The sequence below is a fragment of the Poecilia mexicana genome, unplaced genomic scaffold (assembly GCF_051168715.1).
Source record: "Poecilia mexicana isolate PSO_F unplaced genomic scaffold, ASM5116871v1 scaffold_15, whole genome shotgun sequence".
Taxonomy (NCBI): Eukaryota; Metazoa; Chordata; class Actinopteri; order Cyprinodontiformes; family Poeciliidae; genus Poecilia; species Poecilia mexicana.
This window is the reverse complement of record NW_028263384.1, coordinates 15,508,530-15,528,037: the sequence shown is the minus strand read 5'-3', so window position 1 is coordinate 15,528,037 and position 19,508 is coordinate 15,508,530. Positions and strand designations below refer to the sequence as shown.

General features: G+C 38.4%; 2 protein-coding genes across 3 annotated transcripts in view; one reads left to right on the top strand and one right to left on the bottom strand.

Annotated features, from left to right (window-relative positions):
- zcchc24 (zinc finger, CCHC domain containing 24) overlaps positions 1–4,801 on the bottom strand; it is a 49,835-nt gene extending 45,034 nt beyond the window's left edge. The window contains exon 1 of the mRNA XM_014987274.2: positions 2,716–4,801. Within this exon, the coding sequence (XP_014842760.1) occupies positions 2,716–2,955 (240 nt within the window). The 5' untranslated portion in view covers positions 2,956–4,801. The remainder of the gene's footprint in view (positions 1–2,715) is intronic.
- Positions 4,802–6,413: 1,612 nt separating this feature from the next.
- Positions 6,414–15,720, top strand: LOC106917949 (annexin A4-like). 2 transcript variants are annotated; one of them, XM_014987278.2, is made up of 15 exons: positions 6,414–6,545; positions 8,532–8,804; positions 9,581–9,663; positions 10,439–10,636; positions 10,739–10,826; positions 10,945–11,039; positions 11,304–11,417; positions 11,535–11,625; positions 11,864–11,943; positions 12,044–12,100; positions 12,338–12,431; positions 13,909–14,004; positions 14,773–14,831; positions 14,968–15,090; positions 15,209–15,720. In XM_014987278.2, exons 2-15 carry the CDS (start codon positions 8,534–8,536, stop codon positions 15,266–15,268), a joined length of 1,509 nt encoding a protein of 502 aa, XP_014842764.2. In that variant the 5' UTR covers positions 6,414–6,545; positions 8,532–8,533; the 3' UTR covers positions 15,269–15,720. The 2 variants fall into 2 exon arrangements, with proteins under 2 accessions (XP_014842764.2, XP_014842763.2); XM_014987277.2 differs by having other exon boundaries at positions 10,271–10,636.
- Positions 15,721–19,508: the final 3,788 nt, after the last annotated feature.

Below are 19,508 nucleotides of genomic sequence, written 5' to 3'. Positions count from 1 at the left end.
TCAGTCTTAACATGTACCAGGAGATACTCTCATTTCAGTTATCTATAGTTCAAATAGGAATCAGAAATAGGTTTCGATTAAATGTACTAATGGCTTGCCATACTGGACAGCTTCTTGTGATATCGCCACAAACAAGCAGATGTTGTAACTGCATAACATTTCCAAGGTGGTCTCGTCAGTTGTGTATTGAGAAAGAGAACCAAACCAAATGAAGTTGTGAAATCGCAGACTCCTCATCTCAAAAGCTTAACATGTTCATTACTTGTTTCATGCAAGAAGATCTTTGGTGCCTCATCTCCCTCTAACTTTATTTTCTGTGTAAATAACCTTTGGTCTCTGTGTAAACAACAACCCACTGAACACTTGACAATGGCTTCATGATTCGCATCACGGCATTCAGATAAACCCGCCATGGCATTCTGGTGACTGGAATTGATTTAAGACTGATGAAGTCAAATCCGTCTCCTCTGGCTGTTATCTTCAACCTCTGGGTTCTGCTCATTTTGACTTAAACTAAATGAAGACATCCTGAGAGTTATCTACTCACGGCTAGGCATTAACTGCTTATAACCTTTAAATGGAACCTCGCTTAAAAACCTCTGAACCGTCTCTCTTCAAGCAAGTGCTTGAAGAGATCTGAACAAGTCCAGCACATCTGCGGCTGTTTAAACAGATCCAAAGGATGAGTTGTCACAATGTGATGTGGGGAAGTTAATCAAACACTGATATGTTTAAAGCAGGATGGAGCCGTCTAGTGGATTTAACTGATGTGTAGGATAATTTAGACTTGCACAAAATGTTGAGAAAGGTTAAAAAGTTTCATTTAAATATTATCCCCAAAAACTAGCTTATATTAAATCTAAACTGACAGCAGATTTTTTTTCTATGGCATGCGTCTTGGAACAATATATTCCAATCTCGCTCCAATTAGACTGCGAAAACAATAGCATTGAGCATTACTCATCTCATCCATTGCCAGTCTGCAGTGGGTTATTTCACTTGGCTTGATCTGTGCATTAAATTGAAAATGACCCCACCTTTTAAACCGTTTACAGACTCTGTGTGTTCTCACAGTTTCAAAATACTTCAAAACCATATGGGTTGAAAAGAATTAAGCAACTGCATGTGACATGCAATGTGAAAATGCAGTTTCCTGAAGACTTTTCATGTTAAATGAGTTGAAAAGCTCTTAAAGTACGCTAGGTCCACTTGGTGCATTCATCCTCCATCCGGGACTGGTGTGTCCAAACCTTGACCTCAGGTAAACTAAACTGATGTGTAATTAACACTTATAGCTGTATATTTTTGCACTAGCATGTTCAGTATGTAATTGTTTTTTAATGGGGTGCTGCATGTACACATGTGTGTTTACAGGGCTGAGGTTTAGGGGTGCGGTTGCCTGCCTGGGTGCTGTTTTTTGCACACTGTGGTCTGGAGTATCAGATTAGCACCCGGTACACATTATAAGCATATTTGTCCCTAAAATTACACAGAGCTACAAAAATAGACAATATGTAAACAAGTACAGATTTTTGTTTGCACAACCTGGTCTATTTGAAGGAGGGAGAGACAGCAGACCCCAGCAGTGGACCGGTTCTCTCCAGACAGAGAGGAGCTCTATTTTCATCTGCAGCTAAGGAAATATATCCAGCAATGCATATTTTAACTCAATATTTACTAATTCACCCTTAATTGAAACATGTTGACATGTAGAAAATAGACTCTTTTAAGGGATTATTCACTGACAATGGGGAAAGAAGGGTAAATTAAGTTTGTGTGCTTGAATGAAAAAAAAATTCTTCATGTTATGATTTGAACATCTCAAAGTTTTCATAATTTTACCAGATTTCTTTCTGTGGATGAAGAGGGATCCACTTTTAGAGTAATATATTTTTTTTTCCTTGCATTAAGTTTAATGAAATAACTGTCTTATAAAATGAAAATAATCAACTTAAGGCATAGAAAAAACTAAGTATTGGTCCCAAGAGTGGGCAACAGACAGCATAGGAATGGCCACACAATTGACACATAGTTATTTCTATTGTTGTACAATAACAACAATAATGATGATCTTAGATGCATAATGCATAAATAAGGGACTATGCATATAAAGATGACAATAATCGAGCTGTGATATTTGGAAGGGCCCAAAATCAAAGCAGCTGCTCCAAAACCAGTTGGGGGGTCCTAGAGAGTACAAGCACAGGTCAGGTTTACAAAGGCTTTTGGGGTGTTTAATATAGGCATCTATATGTAAAATAATGTAGTCAAACTGTAGAAAATTTTTACTGAGTAGAATATTTTATGTTGAATAGGTTAACGACTACGAAATAGCTCTGGGGTTTATATGGTTATTATTACAGAATAATAACCAAACTAATATAAACATGGGTGACAATAGTGGAGCTCCAGTGACTGACGGTGTTTAGTACGGCCCAAAAGACAATAGGACCGGCCCTGTAAATAAATATAAACATTATGTTTTAATAGCGAATACTGTTTAAAGGCATATTCTACAGCTGTCCACCAAACAGTACCTAAAAAAAAAGTGCATGTTGTTCTGCGTAGCCGTCCTGCTAGAAACCCCCTGGAACATTTTGCTGCCCACACAGCTCAGCTGACATGATCTCAAACAGGCTCAGATCTGTGTGTGTGTGTGTGTGTGGGGGGGGGGGGGGGGGTGCGTGTGTGTGTGTGTTGCGGAGCATGTTTCACCTCATTGCGCTGCAGCTGGAAAAAGTTGTTGAGATAGTTGGAGTTCAGGGAAGAGCTCAGGTCCGCTGCTGCGGGAGTCTTGCTGAAGCTGAGATCCGTGTGGGAAGAGTTGGGTTCGGGTCTGAACGCGTCAAAGGCGCTGGTCTGGTGGGGGTCTTGCAGGGAGAGATAGACCCAGTTGAGAAGCTGCGCGGGCTGGTACACGGAGGCGCTCGTATCTATGGCAGACAGCAAGCTCATCTTTCAAATCAATAGGCGCAAGCTGGATTTTCCACCGCTGACTGTTGCACTCGTCTCAACTCTCCCAAGTTTTCTCGCTGTCCCGTTCACCCTGCCCCGGCAGTCGGTGTCGCTTCTTCCTGTAAATCACCCTGCCCTCCTCACGCCGGGGAGCCTCGTCCCATATGACTGTTGCTAAAAAGTCATTGCGCTAACATCTCAGTATTAAAACTTTTCCTTTTCTCCCCATGGTCCGCTATCCGACTTTAATGCGGCGGCAGGGCAGAGACGCTCTTTTTGAATATTCAATGAGTCCGCTCTGCGTCATCTTAGACGCACAGCCAATCAGCGCAAAGTGTATCAATATTCTTTGAAGTACAATTTTCATACATCTTTTGGTAGATGAAGCACTAAATGAAAAACTTAACTAAATCAAATTTGATTTTAGTTGTTTAGTTTTATTTTATTTTATTTTATTTTTTTACATCTCTGAAATACATATGGACACATATTTAAAGACATGACAACCCTACTTAAAGTTTCAGGGGTTTGACTTAATTGACTTAATTCCACTGACATATCGATGATTTATATTTGCTATTTACAATAAATTTTAAGTTACAAAAGCTGGAAAGCCTCCTTGCCAATCTTGAGCTACCTCGATAGCTTCTCTATTGGATTCAAGTCTGAAGTCTGGCTGGGCCACTCTGTAACGGCAATATTTTTCATACAAGTTAAATTTTACTAGCCTGTAGTAATAAGCCAAGCTAAAGTATAAGCTTAAAAAATGAATAGGATCATGCTGAAGGGTGGCACTTCCCCTCTGGTTGAAGGGCTGCAGCCTAAGACATCTTTCTTTCTCTCTATAAGATTAATAAAGTATGTTCATTCATTCATTCATTCATTCATTTATGAACTGAAATCAATCAGACCAATCTCACAGTTGACAAAGCAAACTGATGATCGCTGAGACCTTAGGGAAAATGTTCTGAAAGATAAGATGGTGGAGCTTTCTGGAAGGGTGTGATCAAAACATATCAAAACTTACAAAATGTTTTTCTTCTTCAGAATCTGGATGGTTTTCTGTAATTGATATAAGTGTGATTTTTCTTTTCTCTACAAGGATTTAAATGTAGTGGAAAGTTTATCTCTAAATGGCTTTTTTTCTTTTCTTTTTTTTTTAAATGAGTGCTGCTGAAGACCTTTCGTTTCTGCTGTGGCGTCAGTAATTTATTCCGTGGTCTGCTGGAGCAGCTTCTTATCAACAGCTGAGCGGAAACAACTGGATAAGCTGATCAGGAAGGGAATATCTATGCAGGGATGTGCCCTCGACGCAGTGCAGTTGGTGTGTCACTGGAGAACTGTAGCCAAACTAACAACACTCCTGAACTCTGTCCTCCACCCTATGCATGAAACACTGCACTGCAAAGCTATTTAAGTGACAAGCTTCTGCATTAAGTGACACAATCCTAAATGGACAAAATAGTTGTTAGCTTTTAGGTTATATAACGGCAACTATTAGCGAAAAACTTTTCTCCAGAGATCAATGGTTAAGAGGCAGAGTGGACCTTGGACAGATTGGAAGTCAATCGCAGTAAAACACTGAGAGACACCACAAACAATCATGCATGCACACACTCACACCTATGGGAAAATTAAAGAGATTAGTTAGCCCACTATGCATGTTTTTGGAGTTGAGGTTGGTGTACCAAGAGAAAACCCAGGGATGCATGAGGAGAACAGGCAAACAATTCAAACCCAGGGCCATTATCCAGTATTTTTAAGCTCTTTTACATATCAAATCATTTATATATATTTTTTTCTATTATTTGTAAAACTTCAAATAAGCGTGCGCTCATTTCTTCAAAGTGAGAACAACAATTTTATGTTTATAAATCTGAACTCTGTAAGAATTTGGGCCTTTCTAAGAACCCTCTGCAGACCTGCAGACCCTAAGTTTGCTTATGCTTTGGGCACTTTCTGGTTACGATTATTCTCAGCTTTTTGAAGATATCTTCATGTAAGATTAGCAATGATCACTGAGTCCAACAGTCAGGCAGACAGTGTCAACTAAGGAGTTACAGTTCTCTGTCACGTATATTTATTTTATTGGTTTTCCCTGCATGCGTTCAGAAAACCGAAGGGTTGCAGACCATATGAGACGTTGCATATTATGTGAAAGAGAAAACTTTTGAAAGAGCTCCATCTTGTGGCTAATCTGCCTTAAACAGAATTAGACCTTTTACGAGCAAGTGCCTTGAGACACTTAAAGACACTTAATTGCTGTGATTTTGCTGGCATAACATATTTTAATTCAGTAGTAAGCAGTTAGCTATATGTAAGTACTTTGGACATTCTCACAGTTTCTGCAGGTCCGAGACACCTTTGAGACACCAGTTGTGTCTCAATGTTTAATAGAGAAGCATGACAATAAAATAAAATGTGTGTTGGATTTATTTCAAACAGTATGCCATGTGTTCACCAACAACATCCCACACCGACAACTTCTAGCTGCCTTTTGTATCCAAATTACCTTGAGTGAACCTCGGGAAGGAATTAGGAAAGGAAGCGATCATAAACCAAGGAAACAATATTTACATGAATTTGAATCAAAAACAATAAATGGCACCAATAATATTTACGCAAATACAAATCCTTACTACTTACACATCTAAGGAAAATCAAAAGAATCAAAGTTACCATAGCGCTTGTAAACACTACTCTATGACACTTCCTTATTAACACTTCCTCAATGAGCCACAGGGAAGACATGACCAAACATCTCAATAAAGTAGAACTTAGTATTTATCATAGATGAGCTATTAGATCAATGTATAAAAAAAAAAGAAAAAAAGAAAGAAAAAAAGAGGATAAAATATATTTTCCAAGCCAGGAATGGGACACAGTGAGACTTAAAATAGCAAAAATCCCAAGTGTTCTTTCTCAAATTGTTCGCATGTTTATCTGCCATTACTCATATTTACAATGGAGCAGGAACACGTTTGGCTTGTTGTGCAAATTTTCCAACGATAGTCACTAAAAATAGCATGTGACATGTGACATCCCTTATTACACTTAGACGAATCACCTGATCGGCGTAACAATTGATTTATTGTCTGATGGGCGGAAAATCCATGTCGTCATTATATTCCCGTGTTTGTTAAAAACCAAACATGGCAACATGGTTTAGCAACTCTCTCTCTCTCTCTCTCTCTGTATGTATAACTTTAATTTAAACAGTTAAAGTAATTATTTAACTGTTTTTAAAAGTTAAAGAATTACTTTTAAAAACAGTTTCATATTACAGCATTTTATGAGATCAATGAAAACTTGAGGCCGAACAGAAAATGCGTAAAAAACGCATTTTCAGTTTTTTTTACGCATATTGTAAAACCTTATGCAACAACAGAGTATGACATGATGTTTCCTCGATGTCATTGCAGCTTGGTGTCACGTAATAAACTGTTGTTAGTTGCTGTCAAAGCTACGTCATTACAGGGATGGGCGGCTCCCCTATATGGAAAATTTGAGTCCCACCCATTAAGATTTGACACACTACTTCACCCTAGTAGATCTTCGCACTCCAGGAAGAGAAGAGAAGCGGGCGCAAAGTAAGTACTTGCTAAGTTAATTCAAATGTAATATCAGAACTGATGGTACTCTGTATTACGCTTTATGGAGAGTAAATCTGTTTGTGTGCCGACTATCTGCGGAGTGTTTACTACTCCTGCGTTCTTGAAGTTGTTAGTTAGCCTGTGTTACTTCCTTTAGCTAAGCCACGTAGTTGCCATAGCTTCAGCTTTATGCGCCACCACTTTCGTGCTAAGACTACAGCGGTTCTTTGTTTTATAGTTGGCAAATTTAAATAGATACTTAGAACAAGGCTATGTAGCCGAAGATGCTAGGTAGATTAAAGTGAATCTGCTAGCTTGTTTCCGCCACAGTAGAAGGTTTGGAAAGGCCCGAGGCTTGTTCTATTGACAACTTGCAGGATAAATTAGATCTGTTAGAACTTGAAGAGATTGTGGCTGGAAACTGAATACCTGTACTCTTTTTATCAAACTTTTATTTTTTTATTTTTACAGTGACTACTAGCTGTTTAACTTGAAAACCACCAACTCGAGTTTGGAGAGTAATTTAATATTTGTAGAAGCTATAAATAAACTTCCAAAGTTACTATCCTAGAAAGCCCTAGAGGAACAGTAGAGACTATCAGCTTCATGTCATTTGGTTTAAGTGTGTCTATTTAACTGGATATCTTATTTGCTTTATGGGAATATTCAAACTTTTTTTTTTTTTTTTTACTGGGAATGCAAAGCTGAGGGCTGTGTACAATGAGGTCAGTTTTACCATGGAACAATTTAGTCCAGTGGAGCACAGACTTCTCTTACCAAATGCAACTAAAAGGAAACTTTCTCTTTCCTCTTTACTCAAATATTTTCACTCCAGCTGCCAGCATATAAAGAGTCAAACTCTTCCACCTGTGCATCCATAGTACATATTACTTACTCTCTAAATAAAACGAATTGGGAACAAAGATATTTCCAGTTACCTGTTACTACCTCATTGTATTTAAAATGGCTTGAATGCTACATAACAATAAGTGTTCTTCAATCACTGATACTTCCTGGTAAACCAGTTTATGATCAGCAACAAAAGACAGTCATCGGCAATTGGCAATCACCAATCATGGAAATTGGCTAATTATGATCGGTTACCGATCAATTGGCACACCACTAGGCTAAAGACATGGTAGTTTCCAGACATAAACTGGGCATAAAATTGCCTTCAGAACAGAGTGAGTAAATGAAGTCCAACCTCCATGTCATTTAATCTCCGTAATAAACATAGCTGTTCTCTGAAGACAAAATTGGTGAACAAACATCATCATGAAGACTAAGGCACATAGTAGACTGGTCAAGATAAAATTTATGGAAAGGTTTAAAGTAATATTGGGGATGAGGTTAGAAAACAATTTCTTGAACATCTAGCAGAGCACAGCTCAATCCATCATCTAGCAAGAAGACCTATAATCTGGGAACCAACCAAGAGAATTAAGAATTTCCAAAGTTGGCCATGTATGTGCGAGATGTTCTTGTTAAATGAGACCGAAATAAAACTTTATGGCCTATATTCAAAATGCTGTGCGGCAGAAAGCTAGCACTGCACTTCTCCCTTGATAACACCATCTCCAATGTAAAACATGATGGTGGCAGCATCATGCTGTCAGGGTGGCTTTCTTCATCAGAGTAGAGGAAGCTGGTCAGGTTGCAAAAGACTTATGACTGGGATGGAAGTTTCTTTTTCACCTAAATGTGCAAAGCCAGTAGAGACATTTTCCAAGACTTTCAGATGTGATTGGAGAGAAAGGTGGTTGTTACAAAGTACTGACGTAAAGGATTAAATACAAATGCGTGCCACTCTTTAAACTTAATTGCAAAATAAATGAAAACTGTAACTTGACTATAATGCTCTACATTATGTTCACATAAAATCCCCCCACATTAAAACACAAAGTTTGAATGTCACAAATGTGAAATGTTTTCACGCTTTGCAAGGCACCATATTTCATTAGCTTTGCATTTCTGTGTTTAAAGCAATGAGCTACCCAGGATACCCCCCTCCGGCTGGCACATACCCACCGCAGCCTGGGTTTTACCCTCCACAACAACCAGCTGGTTACCCACCTCAGCCTGGGGCTTACCCCCCTCAAGCAGGAGGTTACCCCCCTCAAGCAGGAGGTTACCCCCCCCAAGCAGGAGGTTACCCCCCCCAAGCAGGAGGCTACCCTCCGCAACCCGGTGCCTATCCTCCGCAGCCCGGTTCCTATCCTCCTCAGGCTGGAGGCTACCCAGCACCATTACCCACAGGTAAGCAAACATTTTAAAAAAATAAAACTACATTTTTGTTTTAGTTGGTTGACTTCAGAATTACAAGGTTGCATAATTGGGTTAAAAATCATCTTACAATTATAAGAACAGCTCAAAAATACTTTATCCTTGTTGTAAAGTATTGGATATTTGTGATAGAAGTTAAATTCTGTTATAGCCTGTTGGGAGTGTTTCATTTTCCCTATCTGTCTACTCATAGGGCATCCTTTTTTTTAAAAAAAAAAAAAGCTATGTATAAAATAACCAAGCCACAACACATGGGTTAATGGAAATGCCAATTAAGTCTATTAACTTAAAAGATTAAAGTAATTTAAAACTCTGGCAGTGTACATGCAAGGAAATTAGATTGTATTATCCATGCCTTTAGAAGTTCTAATGCAAAAATACTTTGTTGATTGCAAAGGGATAATAAATAAAGGAAGTAAGTGTATTTTCTAGAATACTCCGTGCTCAAGTTTTGGGACCTTTCAGGCAGAATTTGTTAGCCAAGTTGTGTTTACTGGCAACAGCAGTCATGAGACGGGGCCCTTTGTTAATCTGGCTAACAAAGGGTCAAAAGCAAACATCTCTGCTGTTGCTAAGAGAGGTAAATCCTGCTGTCCACGGTTCACATACTGCTCCCATTCTCTGTCCAGCACTCTTACATCAAGATATTAAACAAACAGAACGGCTGTAAATCCACTGAGGAGGATGTCCGTCAACTTTATTGGGCACTTTGCTCCACAATACATTTGCATGTTTACTTTTTGCCGCAGGCACGTGGGGAGGCGGCCCCTCTGGTGGATATCCCTCCACTGCTCCTGGCAGCTATCCCAACCCTGGATACAATGCAGGCATGGTGAGTTTAGCCCTCAAGTGTTAGTTAACATTTGTTAAAATAAACTTGTAATGCACTGTATTCAGGTTATTGCGTTAAGTATTTCAGTTAGGCTGAGTTGCACAGCCTGTAGTGGAAACTGATGCTCTTACATTTAACGGTAAGATTTTTTCCCTCCAGAGGCATACTCCCTAAAGTTCTCAGCATTGCAGTTTTCTTTGCCACCTTTCCTCTCGTTCTACTGCATGAAAATCAGTCATGTGCTAAAGTCTCATTCATGCATATTTTCCCTTTAATCTGATGCTTCTTTTCTCTTTCCTACATTGTTTTCATCATTGCTATGTCTGTTTTGGTTCTCATTTTCTGCAAAAGGTGCATTTAATTAGCGTGATCACACTTTGGATGCGTGAAACTCGTATCAGTTAATACCACAACAATAACAACAACAACAAAAAAAACAAAAAACAAGAGAAACAATAACTTAAGTTTCTTGTCTGTGGCATTAATCCATAATTTAAGACACAGATATGTGTTACTGATGCAAACAAGGTGTGAACTGCTACGCATTCTCTGCAGTAAATAAACCAAGAATAATTATAACATTAATTTAAATGCCAATCTTTCACAGGCCAACCAGATCTCTGCTGGGATGGCGGCGTTTACTCCAAACTCATCCATGCACCCCCAAGTACCTGGGGGGTACCCGCCTGCACTGGGAGGGTACCCACCTGCCTCCCATGTGGGTGGAAGCGGTGCCCTCTATCCTAACCTACAGTCATGTGGCCTGTACCCACAGCCAGGAGGCACCATGCCCCAACAACAGTATGCTGGGATGGGGTATCCCGGACAGCCTGGACAGACGATGCCCGGCTACCCCCAAGCACCGTCACCCAACCCACCCATGCCTGGCTTTGGAGGAGCCCCGTCACCAAATCCATCAGTGCCAGCCTATGGAGGAGGAGGAGGAGCCATGCCGGTCGCTCCATCCAGCAATGTAAGGGATGCAAAACAAAAGTAGAAGAAATTGATTTTTTTGTCGCATGCAAACATTTTTACATACAAAAAAAAAATCTTGATTTCTGTACTTTTACATTAGCGAGTATTCAGGGGAACAATCAAAGACTTCCCAGGAGCTGATCCGCTGAAAGATGTGGAGGTCCTTAGGAAAGCTATGAAGGGCTTTGGTGAGTTTTCTGGGCTGATGAACCAATCACACTGAACAGAAATATTAAATAAAACCTGTCTGTCACGTTTTTCTGTCTGATTTGAACGTAACATTACATTTCCGACTTGTCTGCACAGGAACTGACGAGCAGGCCATAATCGACCTACTGGGCAGTCGCTCCAATAAGCAGCGGGTACCTTTACTCAAAGCCTACAAAACGTCCTACGGGAAGGTAACGTTTCTGTTTGTGGTTATTATTATTATTATAGGGCTGCTTTCTAGAATAGCCTCCTTCAAAAATAGCTGACACCATTTACAAACATAGTAACAGACATGGCCTCAAGTCCATTCCTTTGAAATGAGCAACAGGCAGACATCTGCTGCTGGTGCCAGCAGTAAAATGGAAGGGAGATCCAATATCCTTACGGTCGAGTTGACCACTGAGCTTCCAGCTCACGATGGCTGTGAGTCGTTTCAAATTCTTTTCCACTTCCAGGACCTGATTAAAGATCTGCATTCAGAGCTTTCTGGAGACTTCAGGAACCTGGTCATGGCCATGCTGAAAAGCCCAGCCGAGTTTGACGCCTCTGAACTCCACAGTGCCATGAAGGCAAGTGCTCAGAAAGAGATATGATGATTCCACTGAGTTCATTTATCCTCAAATACTGGAAACTGTTCTGGAAGAAAAAAAAAAAAGTTATATTTGTTGCTCTGTTCTTCCTCACAGGGAGCTGGAACCGACGAAGCCTGCATGATAGAGATCTTGTCCTCGCGCTCCAATGCTGAAATCAAAGAAATAAACAGGATTTACAAAGAAAGTAAGAGACATCAGGACTATGAATATGCAGCTTTATAATAATACAATTCAATATGTAAAAGCACAATAGTTGATATCTGTGAATTTATGTGGGGAAAAGTGAATGATTAAATGCTGAAAGATGATTGAAACATCAAAATATTCCAGTCTTGGTGGAAAAATATTAATCTGTCAGGAACAACAACTGCTTGCTATAGCTGCAGGTTGATTGTATTCATTGTCTTATTTCTTCTTTCCAGACAATAAGAAATCGCTGGAAGATGCCATTAAAAGCGATACCTCAGGCCACTTCCGTCGTCTCCTGATCTCTCTGGCTCAGGTACAGCCGTGTTGTGAAATGACTTGTGTAACTTTGCAGCTGCTCCTTTGCCCTAACCGTGTCAAACCTAATGAGTGTATTGCCGTTTTGTATCTTGCAGGGTAATCGAGATGAAAGGGAGAATATTGATGTCAATCTGGCTCAACAGGACGCTCAGGTGAAGTCCGATCTCATGTTGGGGATTACTGTTTGTACGCTGCATGAAACAGCCAACAGATTACAATTTACTTCCTACTTGGTTCTTGGTTACAAAAAAATGGGCATTAAAATTTGTGGTGATGTGACAAAATGTGAAAACCTTTGCTGGCTATTGATACTTTTGATACCTTTCCAATTGGTCAGCATTGCCATTTGCACATGATTCTATATACATGTGCTATTTGTTATTCTGCAGGCGCTGTATGCTGCTGGAGAAAACAAACTTGGAACAGATGAGTCCAAATTCAATGCCATTTTGTGTGCAAGGAGCAAACCACATCTCCGAACAGGTACAAAGACAACACTTAATAGAATATATCTTTTTGTTGAACTATTCTGTCACATAACATACTTAAACGTCAATGTATTTTATTGGGATTTTCTGTGATGTATCGACATAAAGGAGAAGCACACTTGATTTGTTTTCGTTTTTTGAAATAAATCTGAGAAGTGTGGCGTTTGTATGCATTTAGTTCCTTTTAATCTCATATCTCTGAACATATTTTTTATGCATAATTATGATTGGTTATTTAAGGAAGACTGGCTACAAGAAAACCACAAGTTTAGAGTTCATGACAAGTCATGTAGGAGACAGAGCAAGCAAGTGGAAGACCATGCAAACATGCTATTACCCTAAACACGCGTCCCTTTGATACGACTGAGGCGGCAACATGCTGTGGATATGCGTTTCTTCAGGAGGGCTAGCAAAGCTGGTCAGGGAGGGGAAATGGGAATTAAGTATGGGGCAATTCTAAAAGAAAAGAGTGAAAAGCTGCAAAAGACTTCCGATTGAGATCGAAGCATATGTGTGTTTTAGATTGGTCCAGTTCAAGTCCAGAGTGACATTAACACGCCCTTTCCCTATAATAATTTTTATTCCTTATTTTCTTTTTTCTGTTGGTGTGTGCAAACCTGGTAGACTGTTTTGTTTTTCCCATTTGTTAATACAACTGAATGCAAAACCTTGGATTGCTGTTCACACAAACCGCCAATAAATGGCATTAAAATTTGTGGTGATGTGACAAAATGTGAAAACCTTTGCTGGCTATTGATACTTTTGCCAGAAATATTGTGTTGTGTCCCTTAAACACCATCCAGGTTAAACGTAAAAAATACATAAAAAGACATTCAAGAGCCATTATTCCCATGCCCAGGCTTCTTGTGAAAATGATTCTATGCGTTTGTTAAAATTCATAAAGTACAGGGGACAGTAGCTCTCTTCTCAAGCCGGTGGGGCTGAGGTGCAGTCTTTGAGAGCTGCTACTCTGCAGCTTTTAAATGCATCCCTGCCCCAGCACGGCTGAGTCATGCTTTGACGGATCAAGGCTGATTAAAACTCTCACCTCTGACACAAAGTAATGTAACAGTCAGCCAAGCCTGTTAATACATGAGTCATTTCGTTATTGCAATTTATCCGTCAAAATCTCGGTTCCATGATGTCGGACATTTATTGTCGGCCCATTTCTCTGCTTTTAGAGTAGAGGTTCTATTAAATGTGACTACACTGGAAGGTTAAATTTACAACTTCAGGCTTGGAAAACAAAAGTGAAATAATACATATTTTATAATTGACTTATAAAAACCTAATTAAATTATTGATGGCATTACTTAAGAATCCCAGTTCCAAATGAGTTTGTAATTTAGTTAGAATTGGGTGGTGGCAAAAACACCCAAATAACATTAAAAATGTCATTTGTTTTGCATCCCTTCAAATCTCCACTTTAATGCTTGTGTTTCTGATTCACTGTGTGCGTTTTGTGTGCGCAGTGTTTTACGAATACCAGAAGATGTGTGGCAGAGACATCGAGAAAAGCATCAGCAGAGAGATGTCTGGAGACCTGGAGAGCGGCATGTTGGCAGTGGGTAAGAAGAACACATTCTCACCGGTTCGAGTTTTTCCTGACACCTTTTCAGTACTGTATGGAGGCAGTATCCCCCTTTTTCACACCTGTATTATCATGGAAGACAACACTGTAAAAAAAAAAGACTTCTCTAAGTTACGGCAAAATACCAACAACTACCGGTATAGGTACGATCAAATTCTGGCCACCACAGCTGTCGGTATTTTTCCATAAATTAGATACGTTTTTTTTTAGTTTTTTTTTTAAGTGTACCATATTATGTTTGATGGAACATTTATCTGTCAAAATGGCTGCACAAATATTATGTTTATTCCAGCTTTAATTTTGTACAGCCCATGACCTACTTTTGATGTTAAAAATGCTGGGGAAATGCTAATAATCTGTTTTCTTTTTGATTTTGCAAACATTTATAAGGTTTATGGTACAGTAACCTATTTAAATTTTAAATATTGATATCACATTTTATTTAGATTTTATGCACTCGTGTGTTTACATTCTGGTGCTGTTGGTTTGTTTCATTTAATTTCACTTGACATGCCGTGTCTTGATAGATATTCCATTGTAGATGCATGTTTTTAAAAGAAAAATAGTCCCTCCCCCCCAAAGTGTTCCACTTATTTTCCTTTATCCGTTTTTCTTATTGTTATCCCGTAGTGATTATTTTTTGCTGTGTTTTGCGTGATGTGTTTTAGTCTGGTTTTCTCTTTGTGTAGGCTGTGTTGAGCATTTTTGTTTTTTTATTGCCAATAATTGATGTGTCTGTTTGCAGTGAAGTGCATTAAAAATACACCAGGCTACTTCGCAGAGAGACTTTACAAGTCCATGAAGGTACAGCAAACATTAATAATCAAACCATTAAAAATGAAATATGAATTTCACCTTTCAATTTGAATTACTGAAACAAATGTATGTATATTTTGTCCAAACACTTATCTAAGTATGTGTAAATATGGAACTCTTGTAGGGAGCTGGAACTAAAGACCGAACCCTGATCCGGATTATGGTCTCCCGTTCGGAGATTGACATGCTGGATATCCGTCAGGAATACGTTAAGAACTACGGAAAATCGCTGTACACACACATCCATGTAAGCACTTATCCTCATTCAGAAATATTGTGAAATATTGTATTTGTTTTTTTTTTTTTAAAGCAATGTTTTTGCAAGATGCATATCAACATTAATTTGTTATACTTCTAATTAACAGGGAGACACATCAGGAGACTACAGGAAGCTGCTGATTAAGCTCTGCGGTGGCAATGACTGAAGAGGAGACATAGCCTGCAGTAGACCATGAGCAGTCAGGTGCATTTGCAGCATTAAGATGTTTCTATGAATATCATGTTCCTGCCTCCTCTGTATGAATTATATCCAAAAGGACATACCTGCTCACCATGCCAATGCTTCTAAACGCTACGTTTACACAGCAGCACCTGTTTTCTATGTAGACTTTTTTTTTTTTTTTGCCATATATTTTCAGGATTTTCAAATAGTTTATTACCATGACATATATATTTTGAAATCTAAACTTTTGCTATATATATTTTTAAGGATTTTTATTACAAGTGTGCCATCATGATTACATGTCAAAAGAAATTTTAAACATAAATCATCTTGTTTTTTGATTTCAAGAAATGCTGAAGTACCAAAGTAAAGGGTCATGATGAAAAATGTATCATCTATTATGTGATTTGTCTCCAGTTAAACATTATTGTTTACTATATTTGTGTTGTGTTTGCAACTGATATTTCAGGGGTTTTTGTGCCTGTGTGCCTGTTAATGTTTGTTGTAAAACTCGGCATGCCAAGTAATAAATTGCAAATACATAAAAAAGAAAAAAAAAAAAAAAAAAAACCTCAGTGCCGTTTGGTTTGTTAATGCAAAATATGCAAAAGCGTCTGTGAAGATACAGGGGATGTCACCCCTAGCATTTGCAAAACTTATCAAATTCCACAGTGAAGCTTAAATTGCAAATTGACAAAAAGTTTTAAAATACAGAATCCCAACCCTTTTACCACCAGTGTGCAGAAAAATGGAAACATCGATAAATACAACTTTGCAAGCAAAAAAAGCAACAGAAAACCTGGATTTGTAACTAGAAGTATGAACTGACAACCTGTCAGCTAGTAAGAGCTTTAGAGATTTGATAAACTTATCCTAATAAATGAGAAACTATTTATTCAAGTCTTTGAATACAGAGTTGTCAAGGTGTTTCCATGGCTACTTGGATAGTACCAGTGCTCTGTTGAATTTCCCTGCCAGCAGAGGGCAGTGATGTAATTTTAAAATCTTAACAGTCTCACCCAAGGTGTAATTTTCCATCCTCCAGACCTAATATGGATCATTCCAGACCTTATATGGATCTGCACCACAGTCAATAATGGTGAGGTGTTGAGTTTTAGATAATTGATTCTGGACAAAGGTTAAAATGTGTTCAGGCAACAAAATGCCTGTACACAAAAGTGCTTGGTATTAGATTGCATCAGTGCCAGGAACTAGTGGGCTATTTTGTTGTTAAATTCTTCACATTTTGCACAATGCATACAAATAAATATTTTGTCCATCTTTCTTATCTTGAAGCCAACTTGTGTGGCTGTTCAGTGAACTGTTTGACTTTAAAAAAAAAAAAAATCCTTGTTGACTTCACTTAAAATGCTGTTCAACACACCTGGCTGCAAAGACTGGCCGCTGCGCTTGGCTGGCTACAGTAGTGTAGAGGAAGACTCTGCACTGCAGTCAATAATGTGAGGTGGGGTTGGTGGGTGGGGGTTTGTGGAACTGATGGCAGCTGTAAAACGGCTTTGGCACATTAAACAAAGCCAACATGGAAGAGCAGTTTTAGAGCACGTCAGGAAAATAAATTTGAAAAAAAAAAGTCCTTGGTGTTAGAAGTGGATTTCAAAATTAGAAGGCTACTAAGAGTGTTTCGAGAAAGATTGCATCGCTGTTTTGCCAGAAGGGTTTCTTCGGACTTAAGTTTTTCTAGTATTTGAAACTAGGAAAAAAAAATGCATTTCCTGTGAAAATGCAGTGAATGCTGTAAACATTTTGTGGGAACTGGAGAAGAATGTGAATTCAATTGCAGAAAACTTTCAGAAATGTAAGAAATTGACAAAATGCATATTGAAAAATTATTGAAGAAGAGTGAAAGCTTTCAGTTAAGGCAAAAATCCCACCCAAAGACTATTAGAAATATCTGCAAAATACTGCTTTCAAGCCTATACTGTAAGATCACAGCAGAGCATTTCAGCTAGCTTTAGCTAAAAAGCTAAAGCTAGTTGAAATATTAATCATTGCATTTAGACTATGATTAGTAGCCTACATGCTACTAATGATGAACCTACAGTAAATTGGTCACCTTACTGTAGGTGCAAGTTGAGTGTGACAAAACCCATGTAAAAGCTAAAATTAGTTGATAGCTAAAACAGTGTGTCGACCTATAATAACAGTGTGTTACTGTTGAAATCCCATTTGTATAGTGGAATTTAGTTTATCAAATAGGTGAGAAAGAGTCTTAGTAATTAATTGAAGAAAGGCAGCCTTGTCATTGTTGCTTATTCAAAGGCACAAGCTTTCGGATGCACACTGTAGCAGCCTATATGTTTAACTTGTAATCTCACATCAGTGGCATATACCAAGTAACTATTAAAAGGCATTGTTTCAGACAGACTTGACAACGTGCCAACAGTTTGTTGCAAAATGGAGAATGTTGGTGAGTTACCCACAACTGTGACCTGATAGCTGTTTATCAGAGACTAACACTTTCTCCACACTCTAACCTCAAAAGAAAAATTAGAACGCTCTGTTAAAACACTTAACTACCCAACATAATTACATAATTTTAATAACAATGACAATTTTTGTGCAAGGCTTTTAGCAGAATTTTTCAGAAATTATGGGATTTTAAACTCATTTCAATAGAAAATGAAAATGATCACAAAAAGCTAAATATTTCATAAATCATAGAAGATACCGATACCAAAAGACATAACCGTAACGTCCTGAATTAGCAGAACATGGTAAAGTTGAATGGTTGAGTAGCACAAAGTATGCATAAGTGGTTAAGAAAAGTGTATGGAAAAAAGTGGAGTAATTCAAGAGTGAAAATGCCTACAGCATTCACACTAATGAAAAAACGATCCAATGAGCAACAGTTATGTGGTTAGGGGAGAATGGTTCCAAAATCTCAGAGGAATGTTTCCAACAACCTGAAACTACTTTCTGAGTGGAAAATTAAGGTTGTGCAATGGTTCAGCCAGAGTCCAGAACCAGAATCTGACAGAAAATGGTAGGGATCACTTGAAAAGTATGGTGGGAAATAAAAATGTCCTCATAATCTGACAGTTTTGGAGAATTGAATGGTAGAGTGAGCAAACATTGCCAAGTCAAGATGTGGCATGCTGATACAGTCCCACCAAAGAAGATTAGAACCAGAAACTGAATCAGGATGTGCTTCTGTAAAGTAGTTTTTAAAGTTGTTCACAGTTATACAACCAGGTAAAAGCAGCTTCAGCATTATTATTTTATATTATATTCCCTGGTTAAGCTTAAGAGTCCAGAATAAAAATCACATTGAAAGAGTTGTAAGAGTTGCACTTATTTAAGTGCTTTTTATCTGTTTCAGGTTGTCATCATCAATGTTTCGTCTACATAATATTTTTAATGCCAGTTGTTGAAGACAACGATCTTGTTAGATTCTGCTAAGTGACATAACCTAATATCATTTGAAACGCATTCCTTGATTTTAAAATTAAAAGAGCATTTGTCATTTTTACTTTACTTTTTTACTTTGATTAAATGTACTGAAACATGTTTTTGTGAAATTTTACTGTATTCTCTGTTGCATTCTACATTCTCCCGCGACGTCCGTGAGTGCAGTGCATCGCTGTAAAATATTCCACTAGCTTGAATCAAGTGGCATAAATAAGCTCATCGCCTTTGTTCACAGCTTGCTTTTTTTGTTATTTGTTGTGAACACTCAACATATTGGAAGCTCCATCATGCTCTGCTTTCTGGCAGGATTTGAATAAAACAGATACATTCCTGTGATGCAGTGAGTAAAGGAGTGTGAAAACTGAGCGAACACTGCAGTAATTGTTTTGCCACCCTTAGCTCTGACAGCTTTAGCTGAATCTCTACTCGAGCTTGCGATGAAAAAAAAAAATCTATAAAATGCAGGGATTTTTTTTTTTCTTCTTTGAGGCCTTTGGGCCGGGATAAGTGATGGATATACTTGCTGACAGTCTCTTCAATAAAAGATAAGGCTATTATCTCAACTGTTCTAGACGTACTCACAAACAAATCTTTGAAACAATATTTCAGTGAATAGTCAGACAGTTTGAAACAACACTTCAGTCGCCTAAATAATAAACACATTCATACCATCGAGATAGAAACCATCAGGCTGCCCTCCATTCACATGAGCGTCCTCAGAAAAGGGATACAGACACAATTGTCCGATGTGAGTCAGCGGAGGGGACTCGCTTCCCTTTGATATGAATGAAATG

Excerpts from the sequence above, each read along its gene's own strand:
- LOC106917949 (XM_014987277.2), top strand. The coding sequence starts at position 8,534 with ATGAGCTACCCAGGATACCCCCCTCCGGCTGGCACATACCCACCGCAG. Across the intron at positions 11,418-11,534 it reads AACTCCACAGTGCCATGAAG|GGAGCTGGAACCGACGAAGC; the intron begins GCAAGTGCTCAG and ends TCTTCCTCACAG. Across the intron at positions 11,626-11,863 it reads AAACAGGATTTACAAAGAAA|ACAATAAGAAATCGCTGGAA; the intron begins GTAAGAGACATC and ends TCTTCTTTCCAG.